The sequence below is a fragment of the Hordeum vulgare genome, chromosome 7H (assembly GCF_904849725.1).
Source record: "Hordeum vulgare subsp. vulgare chromosome 7H, MorexV3_pseudomolecules_assembly, whole genome shotgun sequence".
NCBI classification, from domain to species: Eukaryota; Viridiplantae; Streptophyta; class Magnoliopsida; order Poales; family Poaceae; genus Hordeum; species Hordeum vulgare.
The window spans coordinates 156,450,669-156,464,248 of NC_058524.1; the positions used below are offsets into that span (position 1 = coordinate 156,450,669).

The 13,580-nt window shown below is 43.3% G+C and overlaps 1 protein-coding gene across 1 annotated transcript; it reads left to right on the plus strand.

The window, feature by feature from the left end:
- The first annotated feature begins 11,546 nt into the window (after positions 1-11,546).
- On the plus strand, positions 11,547-13,347 carry LOC123411560 (probable methyltransferase At1g29790). The gene has a single exon (XM_045104526.1). The coding sequence runs from the start codon at positions 11,752-11,754 to the stop codon at positions 13,201-13,203; it is 1,452 nt and encodes a 483-aa protein (XP_044960461.1). The 5' UTR covers positions 11,547-11,751; the 3' UTR covers positions 13,204-13,347.
- The last annotated feature ends 233 nt before the right edge of the window (positions 13,348-13,580 follow it).

Here is a 13,580-nt window from a genome sequence, read left to right on the forward strand (position 1 = left end):
TGCTATGGGTGTTCGATACATCACAATGTAACTAGATTATTGACTCTAGTGCAAGTGGGAGACTGTTGGAAATATGCCCTAGAGGCAATAATAAAATGGTTATTATCATATTCCTTGTTCATGATAATCGTCTATTGTTCATGCTATAATTGTATTAACAGGAAACAGTAATACATGTGTGAATAAATAGATCACAATGTGTCCCTAGCAAGCCTCTAGTTGGCTAGCTCGTTAGTCAATAGATGATCATGGTTTCCTGATCATGGGGCATTAGATGTCATTGATAACGGGATCACATCATTGGGAGAATGATGTGATGGACAAGACCCAATCCTAAGCATAGCACTAGATCGTATTGTTCGTATGCTAAAGCTTTTCTAATGTCAAGTATCTTTTCCTTCGACCGTGAGATTGTGCAACTCCCGGATACCATAGGAGTGCTTTGGGTGTATCAAACGTCACAACGTAACTGGGTGACTATAAAGGTGCACTACGGGTACCTCCGAAAGTGTCTGTTGGGTTGGTACGAATCGAGATCGGGATTTGTCACTCCATGTGACGGAGAGGTATCTCTGGGCCCACTCGGTAGAACATCATCATGAGCTCAATGTGACTAAGGAGTTAGTCACACGATGACGTGCTACGAAACGAGTAAAGAGACTTACCGGTAACGAGATTGAACAAGGTATAGGCATACCGACGATCGAATCTCGGGCAAGTTCTATACCGACAGACAAAGGGAATCGTATACGGGATCGATTGAATCCTTGACATCGTGGTTCATCCGATGAGATCATCGTGGAGCAAGTGGGAGCCACCATGGGTATCCAGACCCCGCTGATGGTTATTGGCCAGAGAGGTGTCTCGGTCATGTCTGCCTGTCTCCCAAACCCGTAGGGTCTACACACTTAAGGTTCGGTGACGCTAGGGTTATTGGGAATTGTTATATGAGGTTAGCGAAAGTTATTCAGAGTCCCGGATGAGATCTCCGACGTCACGAGGAGCTCCAGAATGGTCCGGAGGTAAAGATTGATATATAGGACGGATGGTTTCGGATACCGGAAGTGTTTCGGGCAACACCGGTAACGTACCGGGACCACCGGGACCATCGGAGGTGGCCCCGGGGGTCCACTGAAGGGGGGCAACGACCCCGGGAGGTAAGGTGGGCCAAGTAGGGGAGGGAACCAGCCCCTAGGTGGGCTGGTGCAGCTCCCCACTCAGCCCAATGCGCAGGGGAGAGGGAAGGGGGGCAAACCCTAGGCATAGGTGGGCCTTAGGCCCACCAGGTGGTGCGCCACCCCCTCCCACCCTAGCCGCCGCCTCCTTTCCCATCTGGTGGCTGCCGCACCACCTAGGGAGGGAACCCTAGGGGTGGCGCAGCCCCTCCCCCTCCTCCTATAAATAGAGAGGGGTTTTGGACCTTGGGAGACAGACTTCTCCCTCTCCCTCGGCGCAGCCCTGCCCTTCTTTCTCCTCCTCTCTGCCGGTGCTTGGCGAAGCCCTGCCGGGAGACCTTGTCACTCCATCGACACCACGCCGTCGTGCTGCTGGAGTTCTTCCCCAACCTCTCCCTCCTCCTTGCTGGATCAAGGTGCGGGAGACGTCACCGGGCTGCACGTGTGTTGAACGCGGAGGTGCCGTAATTCGGCACTAGATCGGAATCGCTGCGAGTACGACTCCATCAACCGCATTCTAGCAACGCTTCCGCTTAGCGATCTTCAATGGTATGAAGATGCTCTTACCCCTCTCTCATTGCTGGTCTCTCCATAGGAAGATCTGAATATGCGTAGGAAAATTTTGAATTTATGCTACGTTACCCAACAAATAATATATAGCATTAAGCACCATTTTTAAGTAGAGACTACAACAGGAAGAAGAGGGTTTACACTGCTGCATAGAGTGGGATAGATTTTTGGTGACGATGGTAAAGTTGTTGGTGTAGATTGCCGTCACAATGGTCGCCCCGACAGCGCTCCGACGCCACCGGGAGAGAGGGGGAGAGAGCCCCATCCTTCTTATTCCTTGGCCTCGTCCCTAGATGGGAGAAGAGTTTCCCATATGGTCCATGGCTGCCATGGCTCCCGGAGGGCAGGAGCCCCTTCGATATTGGATCTCTCTCTATGTTTCTCTCCGGTTTTCGCCACCGTTTTCTAGCCCTTCACCATTTCTTAAATATCGGAAGATCCATAACTCTGATCGGGCTGATATTTTGAGCGGATTTGTATCGTAAAATTATATTTGTTGTAGGGAAAGTAGGGCCCCAACCGACTTAAGGAGGAGTCACAAGCCATCAGGGTGCAATCAACCCCCTTGTCCCGCTCTGTTGTCTTGTGCCTCCCTCGCGCATCGTGTTGCGTTGATTCTTCTTCCCATAATTCACATATATTCCAAAACAAGTCTGCGTAAATTTTTATTGCGTTTAGACTTTGTTTGATATGGAATTTATATGAAACCAAAAACACACAAAAAATAGGAACTGACACTCGGCACTGGATAAGTAAGTTAGTCCCAAAAATAATATAAAATGTTGCAAAAAGTATATGAAAGTTGTAGAACATTGGCATGAAACAATCAAAAATTATGGATATGATGGAGACGTTTCACTTGGGCATGAAGACCTCGAGCATTTGAGGAAGCCCAACGTCGAAATATGCAAGCCAAGTTCTATAATGAAAAGTTCCCACTAGCATATCAAAATGACAAAACATGAGACTCTCTATGTGAAAAACATGGTGGTTTCACTAAGCACAAGTGTGGAAAAAGATTCCGCACTGTCCCTTCTCTCTTTTCTCTCATTTTTTATTTTCTTTTTCTTTTTTCTCTTTTTTCCTTTTTCTTTCTTTTCAGCTGGAGTCACACACAAACTTGTGGGGGAATCATTGTCTCCATCATATGAATGCCCGTGGCAGTGTACCAGGATGTGTAATGATCTAGAATAACATGTAAATAATTATGAAAGTGGTTGTGTCACGAATACTATGTCAACTATATGATCATTCAAATCAATATGATGATGAACGCACAAGTCATGATACATAATGGTGGAAGTTGCATATCAATATATCTCGGAGTGGCTATGGAAATGGCATGATAGCTAGGTATGGTGGCTGTTTAAAGGAAGATATAAGGTGGCTTATGTGCATTAGAGCATATCATGTTATGGGGTTTGGATGCATCGCCGAAGTTTGCATCGATTCTCGAGGTGAGAATGGGAAATGCATGGTACCAAAGAGGCTAGCAAATATGGAAAGGTGAGTGTGCATACATCCATGGATTCACATTAGTCATAAAAAACTCATATACTTATTGCAAACCTTCATTATGTCTATAAAAGAAAAGTACTACTCGCATGCCCTAGGGAGGAGGTTGGTAGGAGTTAACCATCATGCACCCCCGACTTGAATAGCATGAGGATTTCAACGGGGAATAAGAATGCTCACACATCATCACCATGTCATAACCAATAATTAGATGAACAACAAGTTAACACCATTTAGCTATCAATATTTATACTAACCAACAACCATGCACTCACACCCTTTCATATTACCACATCAATATCATTAACCACCCATAATTTCTCTTTTATGTGCTACATGAAAGTTTTTATTATATCAACCTTGAATACCTATCGTCTTTGGACTAGTCTTATAACCCACGCAAATTACGATTTCCCCCTATTAGACTCTCAAAAAAATATAAGTGAAGAAATAGAGTGCAATTATTTCTATAAAATCTACATGCCACCATGCTCAAAAACATATAAATGAAGCACTAGAGCAACTTCTTAAGTCAAAAGATATAAGTGGAGCACATAGAGTATTCTAATAAATCATGATGAATGTGTCTCTCTCTCAAATAGGTGTGTCCAGCAAAAAATGATTGTGGAAAACTAAAACAAAAGCAAACTAGAACACACGACACTCCAAACAAAACACATATCATGTGATGAATAAAATTATAGCTCCAAGTGACATACCAAAGGAATGGAGATGAAAGAGGGGATGCCTTCTGGGGCATCCCCAAGCTTGGACGCTTGAGTCTTCCTAGTATATTACATTGGGATGCCTTGGCATCCCCAATCTTAGGGTCTTGCTACTCCGTATTCCATCATCCACTGTGATCACACCCAAAACTTGAAAAACTTCAGCACACAAAACTTTACATAAACCTCGCGAAATCCGTTAGTACAATAGGCAAACCACAAACTTTAGGTACTGTTATAAATTTATTCATATTTAACTATTGCATAATACTGTATTCTAAATTATCCGTGGCATATACATCCGATACAATCCATAACACATCAAAACAAGAAAACCATGCAAGCAAAAATTAAATATGTCTAAAACAGAACAGTTTCTAGTGATCAGTACTTGAACCATACTTATTTAACTTCGAAAATTCTGAACAACTAGGAAAACCTGAGGAATTTTATACCAATGCTATGTAAAAAATTCATATCAAAAATACATTCTAGTAAAATCACAGAAATTCTTAACTGGACGTAAAAATTTCTATTTTTGCACCATGTCAAGTCCACTTATCATCCAAATCATGCCAAAGGATCTATTTGGCGCAAACACTAACTAAAACGTAAAGAACAATCATTACAGTAGAAATAATCGTGTTAACACAAAATAATGAAAAGTAGGACGCAAAAAATAAGATAACTATTGGGTTGCCTCCCAACAAGCGCTATCGTTTTACTTCCCTAGCTAGGCATAATGCATGGTCTCAAGTGTTGTCATCCTTGACACTCAATTCATAAGTGGCCCTCATGATATATTCAAGGTGGTTTAATTCTCTTCCCAGGGAAGAGTTTCATCCCTTTCTTTAATGGGAATTGTAATCTTATGTTTCCCTCCTTCATATCAATAATAGCACCTATAGTTCGTAAGAAAGGTCTTCAAGTATAATTGGAGAAGACAAATTGCATTCAATATCAAGAACAATGAAATCTACAGGCACATAATTTCTATTAGCAATAATAAGTACACCATTTATTCTACCCAAAGGTTTATTAATGGTAGAATCCACAATATGCAAGTTAAGGGAACAATCTTGTATATCGGTGAGACCAAGCACATCACAAAGAGATTTAGGTATAGTTAAAATAGCACCAAGGTCACACAAAGCATTATATTCATATTATTTAAGAATAATTTTTATAGTAGGTTCCAATATATCATGAAATTTTCTAGGTATAAAAACTTCTAGTTCAAGTTTCTCATCATAATCTTTTATCATCGCTTCTGTGATATGTTTAGTAAAAGCTTTATTTTGTTCATAGGCATTGGGTGAGCTAATTATGGATTGAAACAAGGAAACACATTCAACCAAAGAACAAATCTCATAATTAAATTCCTTTTAATCCAATATAGTGGGTACATCATTAGTTAAAGTTTTGACCTCTCCAAACCCACCTTTTCTGTTTTAACATTAGGATCATCACCCTTCGAACAAGCGAGTCGTCTTCTAGATAAATTTGAATCATCTACAATCCATTTATCATAAATTTTAAGATTACTAAATAAATATTAAATAGGAAAAACACCAATCACTTTAAGATCATCATCATGATTGCAATAAAAATGGGTGGAAGAGCTTTTTCTAAGAGTTCTCGCTTAGCTCTCAACCTAGCGGTCCTATCCTTGCTTTAATTAATTGAGACTTGGATAGATTTATTGGACTCATTAATATCATGCTTGGTGGATTTATTTCTTATTCTTAAGAGTTGCGCATCATGAGCAATACTATCCATGTTTCTAGCCATATTGTCAATTTTATGCGATTTTTCTTCTACCATAGTGTTGAAAATATTTTGAGAACTAATGAATTATTTAATTGTGTTCTAAAGATGAGTGGGTATATTATTATTATTAGAAGAATAGTTTACATATGAATTACTGTACTTATTAGAGGAATTACTGGGATACGGTCTAGCACTGAAATTTCCTCTATAAGCATTGTTTTTGAAATTATTTCGAGAGACAAAGTACAAGTCAATAGCATCATTATTGTTCTCAATCAAGGTACATAAATTCATATAACTGGGATCAGCATAAGCATGTTTACTAGCAACCATATTCATAAGATCATCCATCTTATCACTCAAAGTGGCAATTTCTTCAACATAATTTACCTTCTTACAGTTGGAGCTCGCTTAGTGTGCCATTGAGAATAATTTGTCATGGTATTGTCCAGAAGTTCTGTGGCATCTACCAATGTCACCTCCATAAAGGTAGCACCTACAACAGACTCTAGAAGATTTCTAGACACAAAGTTCAGTCCGCATATACATTTTGTATAATCATCCATAAACTTAAGCCATGAGTGGAACAATTTATAATAATCAATTTCGTTCTCTCCCATGCTTGTGCAACATGTTTGTCCTCATGTTGTTTAAAATTCATAATTTTATTACAAAGAGAGATAATTTCAGCACGAGGAAAATACTTGGCAATGAAAGCACCTTTACACGTATCCCATTTCCCAATACTATTACAAGGTAAAGATGAAAACCAAGCTTTAGCTTTGTATCTTAATGAAAAAGGAAACTGTTAGAGCATATTTCTCCATGACAATCCCTATGGACTAATGGTTGCCTTAAGTTATATTTGTAGGATTTGTCCATAGGCACTTCTTGAAGTCCATGTGTTGGTTTCAAGGAGTTTATATGATGACCAAGGTGACATTCAAGGGTTTATCCAAATATTGGTCATAAAGACGGAAGGTCGATCAAGACTAAGTCAAAGAGTGAATCAAGTTGATCAAAACACAAAGCGTACAAGATGTACCGAGAGGGATCAAGTGATACCATGGTATGGTAAGCATTGTCCATTACACTTTGTGTACTAACCCATGTATTCATGAGAGTTCTATGTGGGGTTAGGTGTGTTTCCATGGGCTTGTGTCAGGAGGAAAATCTCATACAACCCATGGAGGATGATGTTAAGTGGTGATCGTCATCAAGATTGCGGTGTGCAAGTTCAAGTGGAGCATCACGAAGATATCATGCTTGAAGCTCTCCGTCCATTGTGGTGGCAATGGACTTTTCAAGATGTGCTGAAAAGTGGTTCACCCATAGTGAGTATGGGGGAGCAATCAGCTAGTCTTCATCAAGCCAACACAATCAAGAAAGGTAGTCAATCTTGAGGAAGTCAAGATCGTCAGGACTATGTGCAAGGTATAGGTTTGCCCTTGATAGGTTTTTCTATTTTAGGATAGATTGTCGTACTGTCAAGGGGGTCTCTCAAGTGAGTAGCTTGATCGCATTGCTCGTTGAGAGCTCAAACCATTTTCATCCTTGCATCATATTGCTTGGTCCTTGTTTGGTGTTTCTCTTTGTGAATTTGAGACCTTATGGTCATATTTATGACAAGCTCGAGTTCATTGAAAACAGAGTTCATGTGCATCTTCTATGATGTTTTTGATGTTGGAGTTTTTGCCGGTTCTTCATTCATAGAGGTTTCACATGTCTATATCATTGGAATTTTCATAACTGCGTGTTCTTAAGATTGAGTTTGTCGTTGTTAGATAGTTGTTGTCATCCTGAATCCAACAGGCTTGAGTTTGCTCAGTTAAAAGCTCATTTGCAGAAGTTATGGTAGTTCTAGTATTTCCTATTTTCTTTCATCGGTTGTACCGCCCACCCCCTGGGCGGTTGAACCGGCCCAGCACCGGTCCACAACCGGACACGGTTCTGTTGTGCTGCGGTGGTTGGGTGGTGGTGGTCCGGTTGTACCGCTATATTAGTATAGCCGGTACTACCTGTGTTCTCAGCGGTTGTACCGCTTGGGACTTAGCCGTGTCCAGCAGCCGTGGCAGGTGGAACCGCTAGCCAACCTTCTGTTGTGGTCCAGTTGTTGAGCGGTGGCTGGGCGGTTGTACCGCTAAAATAGGCATCCCGGTTGTACCGCCCGTGTGTAATTCTGCACATAACGGGCAGACTTGTGGGGGCCTATTTAAGGGGTTCTTCTTCCCCAATGGTTCCCCATCTTTATAGCTCGTGCTTTCTCCCCATTGTTGACCTTCTTAGAGCTTGCTAAATCTCAATCCCTCCAATGATTCTTGCTAGTTCTTGAGGGAAAAGAGAGAGGAAATCTAGATCCACATCTCCACCAATCACTTTCTCCTCTATGTGAGGGGAACCCCTTGGATCTTGATCTTGGAGTTCTTTGTGATCTCCTTTTTCTTCCTCTCATTTTCCTCCTTAGATTTTGGTGTTGTGGAGGGATTTGAGTGTGGGGGACTTGACCACTTCGTGTATTCTTGCCATCGCATTAGTTGCATCGGTCTGAGTTCTCCACGGTGATACGTGGAAGTGAAGTTTGAGAATCTTATTACCCTTGGGTACTTGGTACTCTACAAATTATTCTTCGTGGATGCTTTGGCGTCCTAGAAGCTTGGTGGTGCCTTGGAGCTCAATCATTATGGTGTAAAGCTTCGGGCAAGCGTCGCGGTCTCCTATTAAGTTGTGGAGATTGCCCCGAGCATTTGAGATCACCTAGAAGCCATATGCCATTATGGTGAATCTACTGGTGTTGTTGGGTGGCTCCAATTAAGTTGTGGAGATTTCCCCGAGCATTTGAGATCACCTAGAACCTTGTTTGTACAGGTTCAGTGACCGCCCTCAAGGGTCCCTTAGTGGAATCACAACATCTTGTATTGTGCAAGGGCGCGAGGAGATTACGATGGCCTTAGTGGCATCTTGGGGAGCATTGTGCCTCCACACCGCTCCAAAGGAGATTAGCATCCGCAAGGGTGTGAACTTTGGGATACATCATCGTCTCCGTGTGCCTCGGTTATCTCTTACCCGAGCCCTTTACTTATGCACTTTACTTTGTGATAGTCATATTGTTTATTGTTATATATCTTGCTATCACTTAGTTGTTTATCTTGCTTAGCATAAGTTGTTGGTGCACATAGGTGAGTCTAGTTGTTTTAGGTTTTGTGCTTGCCAAATTAAACATTAGTTTTATTCCGCATTTGTTCAAGCCTAAACCGTAATTATTTTAAAGCGCCTATTCACCCCCCTCTAGGAGACATCCACGTTCTTTCAGAAACAATTTCAATTTGACGACATCATCATCCATATCCTTTTTTCATATCATATAATTCGACAAAAGCATTGAGATGAGAAGCTGGATCCTCATTGGGACTTCCGAAAAATTGTTCTTTCATAACAAGATTTACTAAGGCAGCATTAATATCATAAAACTCTACAGTAGTTGCGGGGTGGTATAGGAGTACTAATAAAATCATTATTAAGTATTAAAAAAATCACACAACTTGGTATTATCTTGAAACATAGTGACGAAACAAGCAAAGTAACAAGCAAACTAGCAAGTATAGCAAGCAAACAAGTAAACTAGCAAAGATAAATATTTTGTGTTTTTGATATGTCTATGCAAGCTAAGATAACAATAAATAAAAAATAGAACAAGTGAATGATAATTTGCGTGAAGCTACTTGATAGGAATTTGGTAATACTCCCCGACAATGGTGCCATAAATTCTTTCTACTACTTGTAAACTGCGTTGGAATTTTCCCCGAAGATGAGAGGAGATACAACATACTAGAGATAAGTATCTCCCTCAGTGAGAACCAAGGTTATCGAACCAATCGGAGCACCACGCAAATGCCCGTCTTCAACACCTACACAACAAAATAAAAAACACTTACACCCAACACGGGCAAGAGCATTGTCAAGCCCCTAGAACTCGTTACTTGCAAGCGATAAGTAGTGATAGATAGATAATATAAATATAAAATAAAATAATAGTAGTAAATGAGGAGCAATATGTTTAGTGTTTTTGTAATATGATTTATGAAGATCCAGGGACCATAGTTTTCGCTAGAGGCTTCTTTCTCGTAGAAAGCATACGGTGGGTAAACAAATTATCGTTGGACAATTGATAAGAAACACATAGTTGTGTAATATTTATTCACGACAATGATCACACATATAGGCTTCACGTCCATAAACAAGTAGATCGACTCCTGGCTGCATCTACTACTATTACTCCACTCATCGACCGCTATCTAGCATGCACCTAGAGTATTAAGTAAAAATAGAGTAATATTTGGTGCAAAGTGACATGATATAGACAAACTAAACTCAATTAATATGAATAAATCCATCATTTTGTCCTTAATGACAACAATACAATACGTGTCATGTCTCATTATATCATTGAGATTGAGCACCACACGATTGAACCCATCACAACACATCACCCCCGCTGAAGATAAATCAATCTAGTTGGTCAAACCGAACCAATAGATCGGAGAGAAATACGAAATTATCATAATCATGCATATAAGAATTCAGAGATGACTTAGGCCCTGTTTGGAACCATAATAGATTATGACAATCTGGATTATGAAGATATATTATATAATCTGATTTATAAAAATAATCTAGGTGGACATGTTTGGAGGCCAGATTATATAAACTGTAATCCGGGTTTTACATTGCATAATGACCTGTATGTCCTTTGTTTTTTTTAAAGGAGGGTGGCGGTGATAGGAATGTAATTATCTCCAACTTTACAAGGGTAATGGATCATTATCAATCCATAATCTGATTTTAGCTAGTATATAGTAGATTATGAGTTTTTAATAATCTATTCATCTAGTTTTCATAATCTACACCATAAGTTGTCCTGTTTGAAGACAGAATAGATTACAAAAACTGAATTATACAATCTAGGTGGTTCCAAACAGGGCCTTAAATACTTTTCATGAATATTCTGAACATAAACCCGTAACTCATTGGATCATAACAAACACGACTGTTGTGGGTGCGTGACGTTTGGGTCCCGGCCATCAGTTTCGGCATCAAACTACATCCAAATACAACGTGTGGCCCTACTTGTAATGTATAGCCTCAGACTTAGTACTACCTCCGTCACGGTTTAGAAGACACGATTAAATTTACGTGCATTTCCATAACAGACAAGGTTTAAGGCGCATTGCATTTACTTCTAAAAGCTAATTAGTACTCCGTTATACTACTTCTATATGCATGCGTAGTGTGAATGCTTTTTTCAACTCATTTCACATTCAATCAATAACCACCTACTCCCTGTTCCTAAATATAAGTCTTTTTAGAAGTTTCACTAGTGGACTACATACGGATGTATATAGACATAGTTTAAAGTGTAGATTCACTCATTTTGCTCCGTAGGTAGACTACTAGTGAAATCTCTTAAAAGACTTATATTTAGGAACGGAGGGAGTAGGTTTTAGAGAATTTTCATACACGCCTTTTAAACCGTGACGGAGGGAGTATTAAAAATTATCAAAAGTGATATCAATTCGTCCCAAACATGACACCTGTAATTAACTCATCCTAATAATGGAGTAATGCAAATTGTGGGCGCGCTTGCTTCTGCGGTGCAATTGAGTACAGCCGGGCCAAACACGGTCTCTTTTCATTCGTCAACACCTGAAATTACACTCTGCTCCGCGTTCCAGCAGTAGCTTTCTCTGCAAAATTGCATACACAGACGCGTTAGCCGATAAAAGAAACGCTTAGCCATGGAGATCCGAGCCTCGCGAGTGGAGTGCGCGCTAAGATAAGCACTCGCTCGCGACCCATCAAGCTGTGTCAATCCATGGCTAAGAACCAATGGAGTGAATTCCAAGAACCAAAAGGGCTCAAGATAGTTTCCACACCATTGGTACTGTGCGCCCAGCTTCGTACTCTGCTTGCCACGCCGGTCGACGTCCATTGATCCGCCGATGGAGGCGTTCTTCTGCCTCGCGCGGTGCCGGTTCAGTCGGCTCATGGTGGCGATGCAGCTGGTGATGGGCGTGTTCGTGATCTGCATCAGCATGGCCAGCCTCCACCGCTTCTACACCACCGACTCCTTCCTCCCCGGGCTCGACGACTCCGCCAACTGCGCCAGGCTCCACACCGTCGGCGCCGACGGGTACGCCGGCTTCGACATCCGCGCGCTGGCGGACCGCGTCGACGACGTGCTCGTCCAGCTCGCCGAGCTCCAGGACAAGCTCGAGGCCACGGCGCTCAAGATCGGCAAGAAGACCAAGAAGGGCAAGCCCCACGGCAAGCAAGAGAACATGACCTTGCCGGAGTTCAGGCGGTTCCTCGAGGACGAGGTCATCCACCCGCTCTACGGCGCGCACATATCCCTGCGGCTGATACGTATCCCCCGCCCCGACCCCGACGGCGGCGACGACGACGCCCCAGCCGTCGACCCGCTCGTCAACTTCTTCATGGCCGAGGAGACGCGCAAGTACGTGACGACCAAGGGCAACCGCGAGGGCCGGCCCAACGTGTACGGCACGAACCGGACGTACGGCAGCATCGGCCACGCCTGCGTGCTAATGCGGCGGGAGCTGGACGAGTACATGAGCTACGACGTCGGCTCCTACTGCCCGGACGACTGGGACCTGGGCCAGCGCCTCATGCTCGGCGGCTGCGACCCGCTGCCGCGCCGCCGCTGCCTCGCCAGGGCCTCCAAGCTGTTCCAGCGCCCGCTGCCCATCAACGAGTCGCTGTGGAAGCTCCCCGACGACGGCAACGTGCGGTGGAGCCGCTACCACTGCCGCGGCTACCGGTGCCTTTCCGCCAAGAACCCGCGGCCAGGGTACAGCCGGTGCGTGGGGTGCTTCGACATGGACCGGGAGAAGCGGCGGTGGGTCAACACCAGCCGCAACGCGTCGACCACCTCCCTGGCCGACTTCCGCATCGACGAGGTGCTGGCGGTGAAGCCCGGCGAGCTGAGGATCGGGCTGGACGTGAGCGTGGGCACGGGCAGCTTCGCGGCGCGCATGCGGGAGCGCGGCGTGACCATCGTGTCCGCGGCGCTCAACCTGGGCGCGCCGTTCGCGGAGACGGTGGCGCTGCGCGGGCTGGTGCCGCTCTACGCGACGATGAGCCAGCGGCTGCCATTCTTCGACAACACCATGGACATCGTGCACACTGCGGGGTTCTTCGAGGGGTGGGTGGACCTGCAGCTGATGGACTTCGTGCTCTTCGACTGGGACCGCGTGCTCCGCCCCGGCGGCCTGCTCTGGGTCGACAGGTTCGCCTGCGCGCGCAGGGATCTCGACGACTACATGTACATGTTCCTCCAGTTCAGGTACAAGAAACACCGGTGGGTCGTCTCCTTCAAGTCCAAGGACGAGGTCTACCTCTCCGCTCTCCTCGAGAAGCCGCCAAGGTCATGATCCATCGATCAAGACTTTCTTGTGTTCAGCTGGTGTATACTTTCTTTCTTGTGTTCGATTTGTTACGTGTGCTGAATTTCCACTAGTTATATGATTCAATCTAACAAGATGGTGAATAAAAAGGCAGTCAAATGTTACACTTTCTTTTTTCTTAATTTTTTTTCTCAAGAGTATGCTCAAGTGTACCATAGCTTTATAAAAGGCAGAATTGTAAATACAAAAAGACTATCATTCGTTACGAACAACGAGCGTAGCACGAAAACCACACACATATAAGTCGAGGGACAGCCACCAACAACCATACAACACTACAAAGCATAAGTGTCTGCCCTAGCAAATAACAACACCGCGTCTCGTAGTACACAATTAAGTTTTTT